At 43.9% G+C, this 19,240-nt stretch overlaps 2 protein-coding genes across 2 annotated transcripts in view; one reads left to right on the top strand and one right to left on the bottom strand.

The window, feature by feature from the left end:
• Nucleotides 1-8,018, bottom strand: part of LOC126484272 (collagen alpha-5(IV) chain-like) — a 609,631-nt gene extending 601,613 nt beyond the window's left edge. The window contains exon 1 of the mRNA XM_050107696.1: nucleotides 7,926-8,018. Coding sequence (XP_049963653.1) covers nucleotides 7,926-8,012 — 87 coding nt within the window. The 5' untranslated portion in view covers nucleotides 8,013-8,018. The remainder of the gene's footprint in view (nucleotides 1-7,925) is intronic.
• A 147-nt stretch (nucleotides 8,019-8,165) lies between these two features.
• The window catches only part of LOC126484414 (collagen alpha-2(IV) chain), a 277,927-nt gene continuing 266,852 nt past the window's right edge, over nucleotides 8,166-19,240 (top strand). The window contains exon 1 of the mRNA XM_050107923.1: nucleotides 8,166-8,269. Coding sequence (XP_049963880.1) covers nucleotides 8,201-8,269 — 69 coding nt within the window. The 5' untranslated portion in view covers nucleotides 8,166-8,200. The remainder of the gene's footprint in view (nucleotides 8,270-19,240) is intronic.

Here is a 19,240-nt window from a genome sequence, read left to right on the forward strand (position 1 = left end):
CAGTCTATCCGGTATCGGCGCTGGAGACAGGTACAACCAATTCGAATAATTGTGATTAAATAAATTTTCATCTTCGGTATCTAGCCGGCACGAGGAAGACAATTATGGAGATAAATTACAAAGCCAGGAGTATTAGAAGAGCCTTACCACGCTCTGTCGTAATTTTGAGTAATTTAGTTACCCTCCAATGTCTATGGAACTGTTTAAGGTACCGAAATAATGTTTCCAACAAGAGGCAGCGATCTACGTGGTGTGCAGTTTACCGTGATGTCAGTTACTTACAGGTTTTAACATATCTACCTGTGTGGTGTGTATTTTGCCCTAATGTCAATTATTCACAATTTTTAATGTATCGACATAGAATAATTGGTGTGGTTTGTTCAAAGTTGAAATCCTTACTTTTCTCGAGAGTGTTCGTGACCCACTGAGGATAGAAATATAGTGATATGTCGCAGTCACAGTTTGCTGTAAAACGGGGTACAAAAAGAGCTGAAGAATACTCTAAAAATGGGGGAAAAAACTGCCGGTAGAACACATATCAGTATAAGCCCCTTCTCAAGCACCGTCTAATACCGCAGAGAAGAGTAAATAAATGGTTTCTTTTTAAACAAATCACAATTGCGTAGCGAAAGTTGGACTACTGACCAGACAGCAAAATACTCACTCGCTTCGTTAATATAGTCAGAATCCTCGTATCTCCACGCCCACCCCCTTGGTCTCCATCGTGTGAATGGAGACTCAGGTCTATTCAGCCCATACAAGAGAACATAAGTATTTTATTATGTGACTGACGTCTTTATTTTTTTTATCTGGTTACGTGTCTTAAAGGTACGATCTCATCATCAGGTTTATTTTCACTGGAGTATTTTCCCATGGTGCTTGTTTCCATAGTCATGCGCCATGCTCTATCTCTTCCAACATGCTGAGACGTAGCTTTCATATAAGATTTGATTTATAGCTTACATGTTGTTTTTTTTAGCTAGCTTGCATACAGATGTTAATATCTTTGTTTGCCACATATTCGATCCATCTTGAGCTACATACACAAATGTTCCATGTTCTGGTACTGCGAACGGCTGAAAGCAAGGGGAAACTACAGCCGTAATTTTTCCCGAGGGCATGCAGCTTTACAACAACAACCTATTAAGCCATTTCCACTCTTAAATAGGACATATACAAGCCCATTTAATTTCTTTTCTTCAGTTTATATCACACAGGATGATATTATGTGGGCGAATGCGGCTACACAAGCAATCACAATGCGAACATAATATATTTAAATTGACTGTGATGGAATTATGTCCATGAAACGCGTCAAACATATCGAAAAAGAAATCACAGCAAAACATTTATTTCCATGCAAAGCCTAGAGTACTCCATTCCTTAAACAACTGATGTACTGATTACGATTACTTCTCCGCGTCTGTTGCTGTAGTTTTCTTCAGTTAGAAGACTAATTTGATGCAGCTCTCTAGGTAATCTATCCTGTGCAAGCGCTTCACCTCTGCAGAACTTCAGCAGCCTACATCCTAGGCTTGGTCTCCCTCTACAATTTTTACCCTCCACACTTCCCTCCATTACGAAATTGAGAATTCCTTGATGCCTCGCGATATGTCCTATAACTGACCCTCTCTTTTAGCCAAGTTGTGCCATATTCAATTCAGCACATCCTCACTGGTTATTCCATCGACTAAACCGATTTATTAATCTGAACTTCGAGATATAAATTAAAAATGTTGCTACTTCCTCTTCACTCCACTGCGTTGGGTTTTGAAATACGTACCCTTGTTTGTTGCCTATCAAGGGCATCTGACACGACTGGCCAACATCACAAAAGCGGCGGACCAGTGAGGACGTGGTGAGTGGGAAGAACCACCACAAACCCACTCTTTCTTTCCTACCTTCACCCCCACCCCCTCCGCCTTACACCTTGCTGCCACTGCCACCATTGCCACAGTCTTGGGAGTGTGACTGCCATGTCACTGCCGCTTGCTTTTCTTTCGGACTGAATTCAGCCTTCATTTCAACTGCAAACGGTACAACTGGGAGTTACAAACATGTAAAAAGCTTCATATGTGTGCATTGCTCAATTCTAATCTTGGTATCTATTGTTAACACTGCTAGATGATAAGTTTAGTTTCTTTCAGCGCTCAGAGCAAATAAACACAGCAAATGGGTGGTATTTTCTAGACAGGCATTTGTGTGACCAATTTCTATATCACCACCTTTGCGATAAAAGGTCGTGACACAACTCTACAGGAAAGAAATGAAATGCAAAATGAAGGGGAGATGATATCAGGGCTTTTAGAACGGTTGTGCTACTCTATGAATTAGGTTTGAAGAAGACGTCAGCTTAGGTCTATAATACATCAAATTATACAAGGCGACACATCTACGTTACGGCAATCTTGGACTAAAGTGAACTGAAGTTTCTGCAGATCGCTATATCCCACGATAGCCACCCTCCAGACACCATTTATTCCAGTTTATCCACTGTATGTCCTGTGGTATTAGTCGACTTAGTGCTGTTGGCGTCATATGCTGTGCTAATATTCACTGCCAAGAGTAGATATTAATTGTATGTCAGTCTACTGCATTAATAGTGTAACAAGTCTGTTGATAATATTGCAACGAATATCATGCGATGAATGTTTGCCGACTCCGAACACAAGGATGAAAATGTTGAAAATGTAATCGCATGTATTTTTCAAAGTACTACATCGTATGAGGAGAGAAGTTATAAGGAATATGTATCTCAACAGCTAAAGTTCTGATGAGTCCGACATCCCCTGCTCGGAGCCATTAACGGGCGAGATAGTTAAAGCAAACACGGAAAAGAGTGAGACACGAGAAAAAAAGAAAAAGAAAGGAAACAACAGACACTCGAGCTAGTCCCCAGGCTTCCACAAAAAAACGTAGTCCCATATGGTCTTCAGGAGAGCAGCATCAATCTTTAATAGCTTCAGACAGCTCCAGAACTGGGAACAATAATTTTTAAGGAACCCAGACAGCAATAGCACAAACAAGAAGACAAGACGCTCGTAAGACGCCAGATGCATTACAGTGACTCGAAAAAGAAAAATAATGGTGTTGTCTTCTCTCTGAGGCAAGAAAGGAAAATGATTTTACAGTGTCCTGTTTCACAGAATTCCCGACAGTACAGTGCAATGCCGGAAGCAGGGTATTTTCATATTGAAAGTGGTCATCGCTTGGTGTACGCCTCGACTGAGTTTATGCGAAGCTGCACTGTCGTGCAAAAAGATTCATTTCATTGCATGACAACCGTCTGGATGAAGATCACATCAACCCATAAAAGTCTACTTCCATTAACAGATAACTTTTCTAGACTGAGGTGTTAATTAAGGTCATCGACGATCATCTAACGTTAATCACTACCATACTATCGTTAAAAGAAATTGTTTGTGCCCGTGTATTTTTTGAATTCCAATCGGCAACTAAGGCTCAGGCTTCCACAAACCACTCTCTCATATTCTAGTACTAACCGTAAAGTCAGTGTCGGTGGCAACTAAATTCACACACTTAACTTCCTTTGAAATACTGATGGATCTTCCAGTCTTTTGTTCGAAGATCAGAATAATACACCAGTGTGAACCGTAGTCAAACAACTGCATCTTTACAGTTCGGAAATCCACAAGTTAGCAACAATAGTATGCGTTTCCATTGTGTAGTAAGAACGTGCAAAAATTAGCAAGAGGAAAAAAAAAGACAAGTTAGCAAGGGATCAAGTCAGTAAAGAACCATAAGTGTAAATCCATGACCCTTTCCGGTGTAGAAGAGAAACTTTCAGTAGACGATGAAGGTCCGAAAGTATAGTAGATGTACGGTTGGAACCAAGCAATCTGTTTTCGAATGCAGCACTAAACTCAGAATTCTTTGGACATCGTAAAGAAAGAGTAGCAGCTCGAGTCCGCTATAATAGACACAGTATAGCTACAAAAAAATTGTCAATTACAAAAATTACTACAATTGCCAACAGTTTTTTCCTAGTAATACACTAGTATCTAATCTTGAAAACAAACGACATCCAACTTCACTGCGGTTGTAATGATTACACCCACAGAAGAAAGTAATCTGAAGTCACTAAACAAACCACAGCTTCTCCCTTTTTTAATCACATATATTTCGGTATTGTTTCTTTGGTTTCAATGAATTCGTTTATCTCTTGGTTTCGCATCTACTTTAAAACAATTTTGCGCTAAATTTCTGGTCACCAAGTAAATAACAAAATAGCTATACCATAATTTTGTATTCTGACTAACAGCACAGCCACAGATGGCAATCTGGAGAACGAGGTTGCCTTTACCGACTAAGACATACGACTGTATAAATCAAAGCCAGTTGTAGAAATAAGAGATAAAATAATCGATTGGTATTGTAAAAACTTGAAGCAAAGAGATGAATCATCTTTATTTGTCAGAAAGACTGGAGCCTCAATTGCTTTTTTACTTACGAAATATGGGAATAGGGAAATGTGAATCAAACCCCTAAGATAATGGTAAATCCTCATGATTTTGTAGGCTACTTGCATAGCAAAACAAACATCAACGCCATGAAAAGTTGATAGTTACGATTTATTTCGAGGCTACAGCACGATAAACGTCAAACCACCAGGCGCCTTACAACCTTTTTTCCGGTTTCCTACAGAAAAACCTGTTGTATGAAACTAAAACAAGATTAATAGTACGGTCCATATTAGGAATTCTTCATTATGTGACGTATTGTGCAAGTCATCAGTTCTATGGTAGTAGGCAGTGCAGGGTTCCGAGTGAAAAGAGAGAAAAGAAAGCAGATGTGCTTCCTGGAAGACTATGTACCCCCCTCCCTTCCCCCACCCCCCTCCCCCTTATGGACGGAGAGGAATATTTTCGTGCAGCAAGAGTGAGGGTTATCTATGACGAGAGCTTCTGACGGCCTTAAAAGTTTAAGTCGCATCGTGGGTACTGTGATAGTTGTTATTATTGCTGATTGAAAAGTATGTCTTGTAATAGTAGTGTGCCAAGCTGCGGGTAACGCTCGTACTAATAAGACGGCTGGTGAAAGATGGCAGAGGCAGTTGGTGCATGCCCTTTGGCCGGAGCAGCTGACAGTTACCCATCTTCTGATAGGCGAGCGAGAGAAACTTATTTACGTCCACTGAGCAATGTACAAAACGTACTGAAGCTCCTCAATATCATCGTAAAAAGTATGTGTGTGGACGCGCAAGGTTTAAGAAGGTACAACACTTTGCTGGTCAAGAAAGACCGAGTCACATTCATTTTCGTTTTTTGGGGTCAGAAGAGTTGAACACGACATACTTTGCGGAGGTGAGTGTGGTTAGGAGATGGGGGGGGGGGGGGGGGGGAATGGAACGGGAGAGGGGAAGAGAGAGAACAAGTGCATCATGTAGAGATCTGCTGAAGTATCTGTAGTCTATCGGCACTAAAGTGATGAAGTCATTTGCTAAGAGTGTCCCTCATTCCCATTGTCTCCCTGCTCCCTGGCCCCTCCCCCTCCTAACACCGACACGGACTTGAAGTCAACATTCCTGATTCACTTAAGGATCACTTTGAATGTCAAAAACTCGAATCTCGTGGATACTTCTATGAAAGGGCGCGGAAACGATCAAGCACCGGCTAAAAGCTTCTCTTTTGCTGGAATAACGCACTTTTTCTCATAAGATAGGCCATTGAGGGCTATGTAGAAAAATAATTTCTTATCTTTTCTATTGTCAAGTAATATATATCTTCACACAAATGTTGAATGATTCTCATATTGAGGAAACTCTGACAAGAGAGGCGGTCAATCACTTTACATTTTCTTTATATGCGGTCCCTTTACCTGTGTACCATCTTCACATTGTTGTACTATTTACAGAATGTTGCCTGGATTATACACATTACACTTCGCTTTGGGATGTCTGAAGAGAGACGCGTGTCGAGATTGCACCTGCGCTTGTAATGGATACGATTTTAATGGCAAACCATCATTAGAGTCACTGTAGACAGTCGTCAAGTTTGGACATGTTCAACATTCCAAACATCTAATGCGCTACAGATTCACTGTAAGTAATTTATCATATCAAGCGACATGTACGAGATATTAGATTCTTCTGAAAATTTGTAAAAGCTCGACACGTGAAATGTACGTATTTGCGTTTCAATATTTAGTGTAGAGAGCCTATGGAAACTTCACTTTTATCTGTAACGTCTGTATTACGTTTCCAGCCGAAAAATACATCCAGCGCCAGCGTAGCAGCGATCACGTTCCTCAAGTCACAACTATGTTTCTACTCATAGTGCATAAAGTTTGCTTCAACGCTCCGTCGATAGAGCACAAAGCATTATCATCTGAACACGTGGCGAATCAGCTTGACACAGATGATGGAATAAGAAGCAGCTACATATAAATCGGAGGCAGTTTTCTTTCATTTTTGTACTGCCTTAAACCAATAGTCAGAGTTCCAGATACAAATAAAGAAGCTACATTAAAAACCATAAAATGAGCATAAATCATAGTGATTTTGTCGGTCCCTTCCACCGAATATCTGTGCTATACACAAATGCTTATTGCCTTAATACCATGATACGATGAACGGCACAACCAACAGTCGGCGTTGTAAGGTCCTGTCACGTCCCTACAGAAGTATTCAGTGGTAGAAGTTAGCACTAACATTATAAAAGAGCCATACTTAGAAGGACAGGAGAAGTTTCAGCTTTGTGACAGGAAGAAATGACGGCACTGTGTTTTGCTCAACGCCATGACCTCTCAGACGTAGAGGACTCAGTGACGTTCCGTCGGGAGGGTTCACCTTTCCTGGCGCATGTGCTTCTGTGTGGTTCTGGTCGCAACAAATAAACCCAAAATATAACAAAATTGCTGTAGAATCTCTTTAGATTACTGTTATGACATCAGGCGTATGCATTAACTCTAAAACTATGCTGAACGCGGGAGGAAATTATTTGTTACTAAAAATCTTCTCACTTTTCACAAATGCCTTGTTGCACCGTGGCAAGGCGTCTACGGTAAATTACTGGCTGGTTAAGCCAGTTCAGAGGTAGCAAGAAGTCAACGGCATACTATCTCCAATAGGACCACACCCTGTAAAGCACTGTGATGTTCAAACCAGCGTACAGGTTGATGAAGTCTTTACGTTTCTTTGATCTTGATTAGTCACAATCACACTTGAAAAATATAGGCCTGAGACATGTGACTGACAGGTTACCTGCAGAAGTGTCTATGCTGTAGAAAGTTTATTAATATGACAGACATTGGAATAAAACATCTGACAAGTCAGCATCTGCGAGGTGTTTATTATATTTTATTACTAAGGAAATAAGCATCGTACCACAAAACCCTTCGTTGGTGGTAGACTAATGACTTTGTCCGCAGCAAAGGTATTCGATACGAAGTGGAATAGTCGATGACAATCTTGGTTCCTAAGATGATAAACGTCATTGACACAACAGTAACATTGTTGACAAGGAGTTGTCACGCTTCCCAAAGCAGTCAAGCAACCTAGAAACGCGGAAAAGTAGTAATATGGTTCACATTAGATGAACTTCATTTTATGGCAGTTGAGTTCATGACATGGAAGCCGTAGACGACGTTACACTGTTAAACAAACAAGAAGAACACGCTCCAGTATCCCACGATGATTTCGAATTGTCACGATTTTTTCGGCCACTTCCGTCGTAGTCACTAGCCTAATTCGAAGGGAAGAGGTTGGTCACTAAATATCTTGACATAATGAGGCGATAAGCGTCGTAGCTAGGCCTGCTGAGTAGCGTCATCCGAGGTGGAGGGAAAGGTTAGCAAGACAGTTGACATTAGGCGTATTTGACCGTACGACATGTGGGCACTGTAACAGTTAGCAGCGCTGGCAGCGGCCGGTCGCCATGGCAACAGGAGTGCGCGCGAGTACTCACCACAGCGGCGACGGGCGGGGCGGCGGCGAGCAGCAGGGCTAGGGCGGCGGCGACGCCGACGAGGGCTACGCCGGCGAGCCGCGGCATGTCTGCGCGTCCGCAGCGTACTGAGCGCGCGCCGCAGCCTCCGGACGCCGGCCGGCCTCCCACCCCCCCGGGGCGGGGGTGGGGCGGGGCGGGGGCGGCGGCCGGCGGCGCGGCTCGGCGGCGGCGGCCAGAGCCGGGCCAGTGGCTGGCCGCCGGGCGCGCCGTCACCACGCGTCGCCGCTGCCGCCATGGTCGCTCTCGGGGCCCGCGCCGCTCTTCTGTGCGCGCTGGCCGCCGCCGCCGCCGCCTCCGCCGTGGTGAGTACTCGCCCCGTTCTCTTCTTCACTATCTCGCACGCCGCATTTCTATCACTCTTCCACCTCTGCAGTGACTCCTATTTTTAAGGTTTCCCGGCACAACTGATAGAAATAACCCTTTCCGAGTAGAAAATTCAATTTTTATGCACGGTTTAGGCCGCCGTCTTCGTCAGTTGCTGCGAATGACCGTCATCCGCAGTTGACTATCTGACGCCAACACAGTCTCATCGGAGGCCAGGGAGCAACCTAATTAGCTATCTTATGTTCTTCGATGACGTCATAATTACAGTCGAAGAATGGTGCTCGCGTCACTTTAGCCAGTAAGACTGTGGCTAAAAATCAAAGGCAGATCCGAAAATACAATGCGAAATCTGCATCCGACAGAAGAGCGACTACGAGTGTACGAAAGCAATAAGATAAAGTGCATCGCACCAGAAGCAGATGGAAGAGAGAAGCTATAAATTCGTGATGATCTGTCAATTCACACGTCTGCAAAAACGACTGCTGCTTCTGTCTCGTGGTTCGAGGAAGCTACGTAAAAGCTATTTCAAGATGAGCAAACTACGAATCGATCTCGTGTTCCTAAAACATCACATATAACTTAATCTGGTACGACTATTCTCAATCTGGTGCGACTATTCTCAACTGATAGTGCGTTAAGCTTAGGAGCGGAAAATCGAGGAAAGGGGGATTTGCTGCACTAAGTTACTAACTGGAGTCCAGAAGAGTAGAGTTTTGCAGAAATGAGGACGGCTCATATCTGGCGATTTCACGCGTGTGTGACTAATGAACAGATGGAGGACTGGATCCAAATGTCGGTAAATATTGCCCCTGTAATTTAACAATTCGCCACTTCTCTTGACAATATATCACATATATGTACGAACGGAAACAGAGAGCGAAAAAATGTACAGACTTGAGTTCCACAACGAGATATCAGTAAGAACAATTCGAATCTGTTTTGCTCAGATCTGGGAAAGCTGCGTATATCTGAGAAGTGAGCGCCGTGTACAAATAACAAAAATTCCGTAATGTGTTATTGCAGTAGTAACCTGCTTGCTTCCAAGTGATGTCTGGAAGTCGATATGATAAGCGCGAGGCATAACCATATTACGGTTAACAACAGTTGACTGAATGATACGTACATGAAAAGCTTATTACAAGATATGTTTTTTCATTACAACCCTTTTATTGTATCAAGTAGGTTGGTTCTTAGTGCTCCCGAGAGCTCTAGAGCAGAGCTTGCAGAAGTTTTAAGATAGTATTACTTGGGGCTTGGACAACTTAAACAGCACCCTACTACGAGACACTGTGGATTCTCAGCGCGATCAGTGACCCACCGCCTAAAACAAAGGAATGGCTGAGTTTTCAGATATAAAATAATGCTTTATATTCAGTACTGGGTATTGTACAGAAACTTAACCTTGTTTCGTGGTACAGTATGGCAGCCTTTGGCGTACAGGGTATTGCATATTAATCCATCAGCTGTAAACGTCAATCCACCAACAGCATTTGGTCTTTGGTAACGTGAGTGTTTTCTGCTATTGCTCGCCTTTTACGACAACACGAAGAGTGTACCACATCGCTACATGACGACTGACTACTGAATATAAGAAGCAGTTTCTGACAGTTCTACGTCTGCAGAATGTACAAAAGTGTTTAACACACTAACTCTGAATGTATAGCCGATAGAAACTGATTTTTAGCACTTCCTCACAAAGAAGTCAACGTTACTAGCCAATACTTAATGGCGCTGAGAGAATACGCGTCTTGAGAATGCGACTACAGCTACTCGATCTGTAGCAAACGCTCCACTTGAAACTTGCAGGCAACGCCCGACACCGCAGAGGAGCCGAGCTGGGAACTGGGGTGTCAGCGATATGCTTAGCGGCGGCGCTAATTCCGTTTATGGACGAAGAAGTCGTGCCATCTAGTTTCCACTACAGAACTGACATAACATCTCTCTGCTTTCCACGTCTCTCTCTCTCTCTCTCTCTCTCTCTCTCTCTCTCTCTCTCTCTCTCCCTCCTCTCTTCACTGGCATTACCGTCCGTGTTGCGAGGAAAAGTCTCAATAACACCTGTTCAAGCAAATGTATTCCGACAGTACTCAGTACAAAATCAGTGTAAAAATTAAGTATCTGTACCCGGTGATACTATTGCTAATAACTCACACCCATCCGCGATATTTTTGTTTGTGACGTGCAAGCATGGATTGGAGCCTGCCTCGGGTTGCGCCCTGTGTGTGTTTCTGGATAATATACCATAGCCAGATTGAAATTAAAGTTTTATTAAGGCGAGAAGTAATTTTCGTCTCGGGTGACAAGTGAAACATATGGCCAATTTTGAACTAGTGGCAGTGTTAACTACTAGAAGGATCCGCTTGCAGCAATAGAATTCACTAGGAAGAAAGAAAGCGCAGTAAATGGCGTACTGACTGAAAAATAAGTCGTGAAATACATGAAATTCTGCTAAAGAAACTTATATCACTTGATACCATTAGGAACGTACGTTCGTGAACACTGATTCACTCGTCCTTGCAAACTACTCAAGCGTACTGAAATTAAGAAAACATTCTAAAGGTCTACATCAGTTCTAAAGGAATTTTCTCGAATAAAAGTGTAGGTGTAAGATACTGAAAGAGATAACGTAAGTAGTTGGAACACCAGCCCATTATGATATGGAATTCATGGGTACTCCTAAGATAGTTCGGGCCAATACTGTAACGATTCCTTAAATAGATCATAGCCTCTTGCTGCTCCCGTCCTCCATTTAGGTAATGCTACGTCTCTAGTGGGTTGGTAACCGTAAAGTCTCCGCTATAGAACTATAACCGTATAAAGGACACAAACGCGTATTGCGCTACTTATTTTACTACAGAAAGGTACGGCAAACAAACGATAGTGCTCAAATCTGTCACGATAGCAAACTTTCACGGAAGTGTTAGGTAAAATTCGCGGTTGTAATCATTACAGAAACTTTTTCTCTTTTTTCGAAAAACGGAACCAGAGTTTTGCGAAAATAAAACAGAGATTATGGGTTCTTCCTTCACTTCCTCTGCTCGGCGTTGTGTATGCAGCTCTTCTCCTTCACATTGATTTCTTATCAATACCATGCTAAAGTCTGCAAATGCACTAATTCTCTGTTTTCATGATTTTACGCGCCTTAGTTATGCGATACGCAACTGTGGCACCGAAACGAAACTGCTACCACTTTAACGTAATAGAGCGATCGGTGTATTTCAGAGATTTTTGCTATAATGGTTCTGCTGTAAAATCCATAGCATACAAAAAAATCCGTCCTTTGCAACTGAAAAACGATGATTCGCGCATCAATTCACTCGCCTGAGGTAATGAATTCATCTTAGCTGCTTGTACGTAAAGTTGTCACGTTAAGTGTATCCGTAACTGAAATTAGATTTTTCTGCTACTTAACGGGATGTTACCTAACGGAATATACGTTCCGATGGCCGTTTGTGAAGACTTATATATTATGTACCGGATCGGGACTCGATTCCCAACAGTCTCGAGGACTGAGCGACCTCTATCACCTCATTAAACCGACTCAAACCTGCAACGCATTGGTTACTCCGATAAAATAAAACCGTTCTTCAATTCTGTGGTCATGGTATCCATAGTTGTTAATTACATCTAAAATCCGTCTTTGTAAATACCCAAATGTATTTTTTTTCTTTTTTTAGTAGCTGGAAAGAAGTTCATCTAAGTAACACGGTTCATGCGAATGCAAACGTCGTGTATGGGCAGATTATGACTGGTCGATGTTAAGCTCAGAGAATGGGATTCTTCATACGGGGGCGGTTTGCAGCTACACAAGAGCGCTTAGCTCAAACGGCATACTAGCCGCATACAATGCAACCATCTGCCCACTCTCCCAGATTCCGTTCTGCTTCTGACGGCAGTCGCCACTCGCGCCCGGTTTTGGCACAGCAGCACTGCCGCTGCAGAAGGCCAGACTGTCTGAGATGTTCCCACGCGGGGTGATACGGCGTAGGCGACATCCTCTGAGAGTTACTGCTCACGCGAGACGGTGCAGATGTCCCGCGCGACAGGGAGGCGTTGTGCTTGTCGCTAAACGACACTAGTGCAAAAGGCATTCCGTTTTAACCTTTAACACAGTTCCAAGCCGTTGGCGTGACTTGACACGTGAGACTCTTACAACAGGCAGTCAGCGCGGCGACGTGTTTGAGAGACTATGTTGAAGCCGTAGGAAAGATCTAATCTGAAATGTATACACCATCTGATCAAAAGTATCTGGACATCCGTATGTAAAGCGGAAACGACCACCACACGTCACGAGAGGCAGACCCGCCAGTACGGAAGAAGGGGAAAAGGGGGAGTATTGTGTTATGAGTAGAGAAGCACTAACAGTAGAATGGGTCTGTCAAGAGAGACTTCGAAATGAATGTGACCTGTGTAATTAATGCATCAGGGACATTTCAACTATTCTATAACTGCTCGACTGTTGGTGTTGTAAATATGAAGTGGAAATGCGAAGGAACAACTGTAGCTAAAACAAGACCAGAAAGACTTCACGTACTGAAGAACATGGATCGTAAAGCATTGCAGAGGGTGGTTGTACAAACAAAAACAAAAAAAGGCCTCAAATCAGTGAAAGAAATCACTAGTGAGTTCCAAGCATTGCTGAGGGTGACTGTAGAAAACTCTAATTAAATCCGAGGAAGGAACCAGTAGTCCGGCTACCACAATGACTGCGTGTAGGGTGTAGAAGACTGCCAGACAATCTGAGATGTTCCCACGCCAGGTGATACGCCACACATTTCTGTCAGTGGTAAGCGACGCTTGAGGTCGTGTAAAGAGTGACGTCACTGGAACTTGGGTGACTAAAAACAATTGATTTGGAGTGATGCATTACGCTGTAGCCTGTGGCAGTCCGATGGAAGGAAAAATGGTTCAAATGGCTCTGAGCACTATGGGACGTAACTTCTGAGGTCATGAGTCGCCTAGAACTTAGAACTACTTAAACCTAACTAACCTAAGGACATCACACACATCCATGCCCGAGGCAGGATTCGAACCTGCGACGGTAGCGGTCACGCGGTTCCAGACTGTAGCGCCTAGAACCGCACGGCCACTCCGGCCGGCCGACGGAAGGATCTGGGTTTGAAGAGTGCCTGGCGAACATTATCTGTCGTCATTTGCAGTGACAACGGTGAATTACTGATGAGGTGGTGTTACGGTATCAGTTTTTTTTTTTTTTTTTGTGGTTAGGGTGTGGTCCCTTTATCACACCTAAGAAAGCGGTAAATCCGGTAGGATAACACATTTTACAGTCTTGTATGCTACGTACAGAAATGGAACAGTTCGAGGACGATGACTGTATCAGCATGACAATGCATCCTGTCATAAAGCAGCATGTGTGGGGCAATGGTTTGTGGAGAGTAACATTCCTGAAACGGACTGCCCTGTCCAGAGACCCCGTCTGAACCAAGCCGAACATCTTTCGGATGAGTTAGAATGTAGACTTCGACAGGCCCAAACGTTCAACATCACAGTATTCTCTGGCTTCGGCTCTTGAAGTTGTGTGAACTGCCATTCCTCCACAGACACCTCGTAGAAAATGTCCCCTGCGCAGTTCAAGCCGTCATCAGCGCAAAGGGTGGACATACTCCATTTAATGTCCACTAGTAGGTGTCCCGATACTTTGATCAGATAGTGTAGAGTGTCAGAATCAATTAATGACATTACCTGCCAGCGGGCATTGATTTAAATCAATGGAGAAAGTCGAAAATTTGTACCGGACCGCGATTCGAACCCAGGTCTACTGCTTAATAGGCAGATGCGCCATCCGGACACTGCGGTCATAGCAACTGCACGGACTAACCTAGCGCGCCTCCCGTCAGACCTAAATTCTCAACTGACGCACGCACACTATATACTGCCATCTATTCAGTTGATTGCTGCACCATGAAAGAGGACAAGAAACAGATCGTCGTCATGACTTTGCCGCCTGCGGATGCAGATTTGAACTTTTTCTTCGGGACAGAGGTGGTGTGGCGCTGTCTCATGCATTACCGTTTTGTTTACAGTTCGAAGTGATGAGTCTATTTTCACCCTCTGCGACAATGTTCGTCAAACAGTTACGACAATCAGACTTGTAACGAGCATGCATTTCCGCACAGATGATACTTCGTTGCTCTTTATGGTCTTCCGTTAGGCGACGAAGAACCCAGCGGGCACAAAACTTTGAGTAACCAACTGGTGGACAAATGTCTCAGTACTACCAACAGAGGCGTCCAGTCGAGCAGCGAGGTGCTTGATTGTGATATATCTGTCACCTTCAATGAGAGTGTCTGCACGTTCCAACATTGCAGAAGTCACAGCTGTGTGAGACCGGCCGGTGGCGGGCGATCGGACAGATCTGCACGACCTTGTGGCGATACCACAGACGCCTCATCCAACGACTTACCGTGCTTTTGTTCACTGCCTGGACTTCGTAGACATTCTACAAGCGCCTATGAATATCTGCGATTCTCTGATTTTCCGCCAAAAGAAACTCAATAACAGCTCCCTGCTTCGAATGCACCTCCATTACAGACGCCGTTTTAAAGACTATGTACAGCGCAGCCACCTATCGGAACTTAGAGATTTAAGTGAGAATATTCCACGAAGGCCCACAACAAATTCCGCATATTTTTCAACCGAAACTGACGGAGAAAAAATGCGTTGCATTACTATTGAACGCCCTCGTGTAATGAATGTAAATTTGCCTTAAATGCCGATAAAAGAATGGTAATGCTCATGAGTAACACAAAAGATCTGGTAGCGCTCGAGCCCACCAATACAGGCATTCCGCTGGAATTATTACAGCGATAAAAAGAACTTTGTGTAACGTTACGAAGCAGTGTATGGTGAGACTAAGAAGACTCTTCGGATAATGCAGTACATTGTCAGATCTGTGGGAAAAACTACCTTTTATTATTCTTTCAGCAATTTTTGGTTTTCATTGGATCGATATGAGAAAGAGAACGAAGGAATTCGATGCGCGATACTGGAGCTGTAAGCGGTCTGTTAGTACTAGAATATTATAAAGATGATTACGGAATTCACATCAAACTCTGTAGAACAAACACGCCATATCTTTCATGAATCTGTGCCGGGAAATATTTAGGTAACAGCTATTTGAGACAGGTCCGCAGCTCGCTTCCTGCGCACGGGGTCCCGGGTTCGATTCCCGGCGGGGTCAGGGATTTTTCCCGCCTCGTGATGACTGGGTGTTCTTGTGTCGTCTTCATCATCATAATTCATCCCCATTACTGTCGGAGGAAGACAATGGCAAACCACCTCCACTAGGACCTTGCCTAGTAAGGCGGTGCGGGTCTCCCGCATCGTTACCCTACGCTCTGTAAAGAAGCATGGGACTCCATTTCCATTTGAGACAGGCTAAAGGAAAGTAGGAAGATTAGGCTTTAAGGTCATGTTGGTGATGAAGTCGATAGAGAAGAGCACACATTCAGTCAAAGCAGGGGCGGTGGCAAGGGGGGGGGGGGAACTATGTGGGAGGCCCCCGCCCCTCCCCCAATGGAGCATCATATCACACTGGATAAAATGTGTTGTGGATTGGCAAGACAGCCAACCCACTATGAGAGGAAGCCGAAAGGCACACGTTTTAGCTCACGCAGGCTGGCGTGAGGTCTGGAACAGGTCAAGGAAATGAGACTAACAAAAAACGTACGTAGCTGCTGGAATACTTAACTTTAATCCATAATTGGTGAACATCGCTCTTGACGGTACATGTTTTACAGCATCAATAGTAACTGGTAATGGCGCCTAGCTAGGTCGTAGCAAATGACGTAGCTGAAGGCTATGCTAACTATCGTCTCGGCAAATGAGAGCGTATTTTGTCAGTGAACCATCGCTAGCAAAGTCGGCTGTACAACTGGGGCGAGTGCTAGGAAGTCTCTCTAGACCTGCCGTGTGGCGGCGCTCAGTCTGCAATCACCGATAGTAGCGACATGCGGGTCCGACGTATACTAACGGACCGCGGCCGATTTAAAGGCTACCACCTAGCAAGTGTGGTGTCTGGCGGTGACACCACAAAATGACTTCAGAAGTCAGTGAATATATTACTCCAACAGATTCATTCATTTTTATATAATTATGTGGCACTGTAGGTTGCAATGTATTTCAAACACATTTTAACAAAAGAATAAGAGTAGCAAATAGCTTACTATCTAAACCAATAAATATCATTTAACTTAAAATTTATTTATTAATACACATTTTTTACCCTGACCTCCAAAACAGTTACCAGAAACTACTTTAAGCAAAACCAAATTTTATCAATTTGTCCATGGAGGACCTCAACGCTCCTTTTGTTAAGCGATATTCCATTCCCCCAAACGCCACCTCCCCCATTAGCCCCGGCCCCCCTTGACCTACTTCTCGAATCGCCCCTGAGTCAGGGTAGAGATGGAAAGGAAATCTGCCGTATCTTTCTCAAAGGAACCATGCCAACATTCGTGTCAATCTGACTCGGGAAACAACAGAACATCTAAATCTGCATGTCCGGACAGGAATTTGAACCGTGGTCCTCCCGACTGCGGCCCCAGTGCCTTAGCTGTAGCACCACTTCGCTCTTTCCGGGAACAGACTGTACAACGATACTGTTGCCCCTGTCAGATATCTCGCGTAAGTACCATAAGGAGAAGATGAGCGATGTTATGGCACATATGAAGGAATACAATCACTTCTTCCGGATGGTATCCGTGGGTGGAGCAGGACTAATAGTAGTACGTTGTAATCTACGTCATGCACCGTAAACTGGCTTGTATGTAATGTAATGTTTTACTACAGATCACATGGTCGGAATTTCCATACTCAGAAATTTGATCAGATCGCTCTGTGAGGACGTGTCGCTCCTAAACTGTTTCCTTTGAACATTTGGATTCAATGAAAATTCCAGAGAACTCCCCTGGGATCAAACACCAGAAGAAAATTAGAAATTATTATTGCCAGCAAACATCAATCGGTACATTTTGTGGTATCCACCCCGTTTTCATGCCATTTTTACGCCCAGCGTTTCGGCACCTTCTTTAGTTATCTTTAACAAGGTATGCGAGGGGATGGGTTTCGTGCACTCGCTGCCTGTGCTCCGATGTGATACCTGAAGATCATTAGGTCAATCTTAGACATACTGTCTATAAAAAATCCAGCGAGTTTGCAAACTTTCTAACAATCGTGCCTGCAACTAGTCATAAATCGCTCTTTACGGTTCCGTGACTAGAAAAGAGTACGCTAGCTTCCCATGTGTTTGTTACAGTACTTTATTAAAATAAAAAGAGCACGTATACGTCGCAACGAAAAAACAACAGGAAACATTATAAAATCTTCGTGTTGTGTGATTTTCGAAAGATTCCCTAGATCAAAAAATTAGCGCTCCAGATCTTGTCTAAACTTTAACTAATTTCGCTTTTGAGAGACAAAAATTGCCTCTCCTCAAACCCTCACTCCTACCATCAACATGAAAATGAGTATCGGTCTGTTCCACTGCACACTAGTCGCTCTGTTCCAAGCTCACTGGTCCACGGACGAGCAGTTAGCGTTTGCTGTTCACACTCGTATCCATGCTACCTCGTGAGAAGGACCTGGAACGAGCAGTGTGAGCGAAAGGATGACAGGGGAGAAGAGAAGAGGAAAGGGAAGACAGCAGAGGGAAGCAGAGGAACAAAAGAGAGGGCAAGAAAAGATTGTAATCTGAGCGAGCGCGAGGGACCTCCTTGCGCAGTTCCGCTGATTTACACCGCGAAGAGCCGCCGGTTGCTTTGCCTCAGGTCCGCGGTTCAGACGCGTGCTGTTAGCGTTGTGCAACCACGCCGTCTGCGCATTGCCCATCATTGCGATGGCATCTGATGGCAGTAAATCTTACTCGAGTAAGAAGAGTTCAGAATTATTTTTATCACAAGATAAACGGGACATATACATCACAGAAACTTAAATACTAAAACAAATGGTGACCCTGATGAAGCCACCCTCGTCCCTCCCCACTCTTCTGAAGAAACTCAAGATGGTGAGTGTTGCCCAGCTATCATCATGTCTGTGATTTTGCCCTGAATGTCTCGGGTTTGAATGCTAGAGAGCGCGATTTTCCTCCTTTTTCGTTATTTTGAGTCGACTTTTTCCTATTGTCAATGTGTGTAGGATAGCTCATGTATATTATCCCTCCCCACACGATTTCGGCAAAGTAAAAGAAAATCAGCTCAGAATATTGGAAATTTACGAAAAAAATCTGATGTATCGACCCGGTAGGTTCCGTCAAAGCCAACGGCCTCGTCGCAGTGGTTCCCGTCAGATCACCGAAGTTAAGCGCTGTCGGGCTGGGATGGGTGACCATCCGGTCTACCGAGCGCTGTTGGCAAGCGGGGTGCTCTCAGCCCTTGCGAGGCAAACTGAGGAGCTACTTGAATGATAAGTAGCGGCTCCGGCCTCGGAATCTGACATACGACTGGGAGAGCGGTGTGCTGACCACATGTCCCTCCATATACGCATCCAGTGACGCCTGTGGGCTGAGGATGACATGGCGGCCGGTCGGTACCGTTGGGCCTTCATGGCCTGTTCGGGAGGAGTTTAGTCTTTTCAGGTTGCGCCAAAGGTGGTGCCGAACATTTGTGGTACCCCGTTTTGTTGGAAAATTGTCCTATTTTTTTTTTTATTTTTACGTCGCGCTATGATGCATTACTAGTGGTCCTACGAATAAAGATACATGTTGTTTGTTATAGTTTTCTCACAGAAGATAACTATGGACTGCCAGAAGTACTTAGATCACTCAGTTTCTCGGATTGTAATATTCAAACTTCTCTGTTCTGACTTTCCCAAACTCACCAAATGCTCATCATTCAAATAATTTTTTCGAATCCTCTTACATAATGACCATAAATTCTCGTAGAACATATGTATCTTTACCGCATCATTCAGTTACAGTCTGTGTACTAATT

This window comes from Schistocerca serialis, chromosome 6 (genome assembly GCF_023864345.2).
Source record: "Schistocerca serialis cubense isolate TAMUIC-IGC-003099 chromosome 6, iqSchSeri2.2, whole genome shotgun sequence".
NCBI lineage: Eukaryota > Metazoa > Arthropoda > Insecta > Orthoptera > Acrididae > Schistocerca > Schistocerca serialis.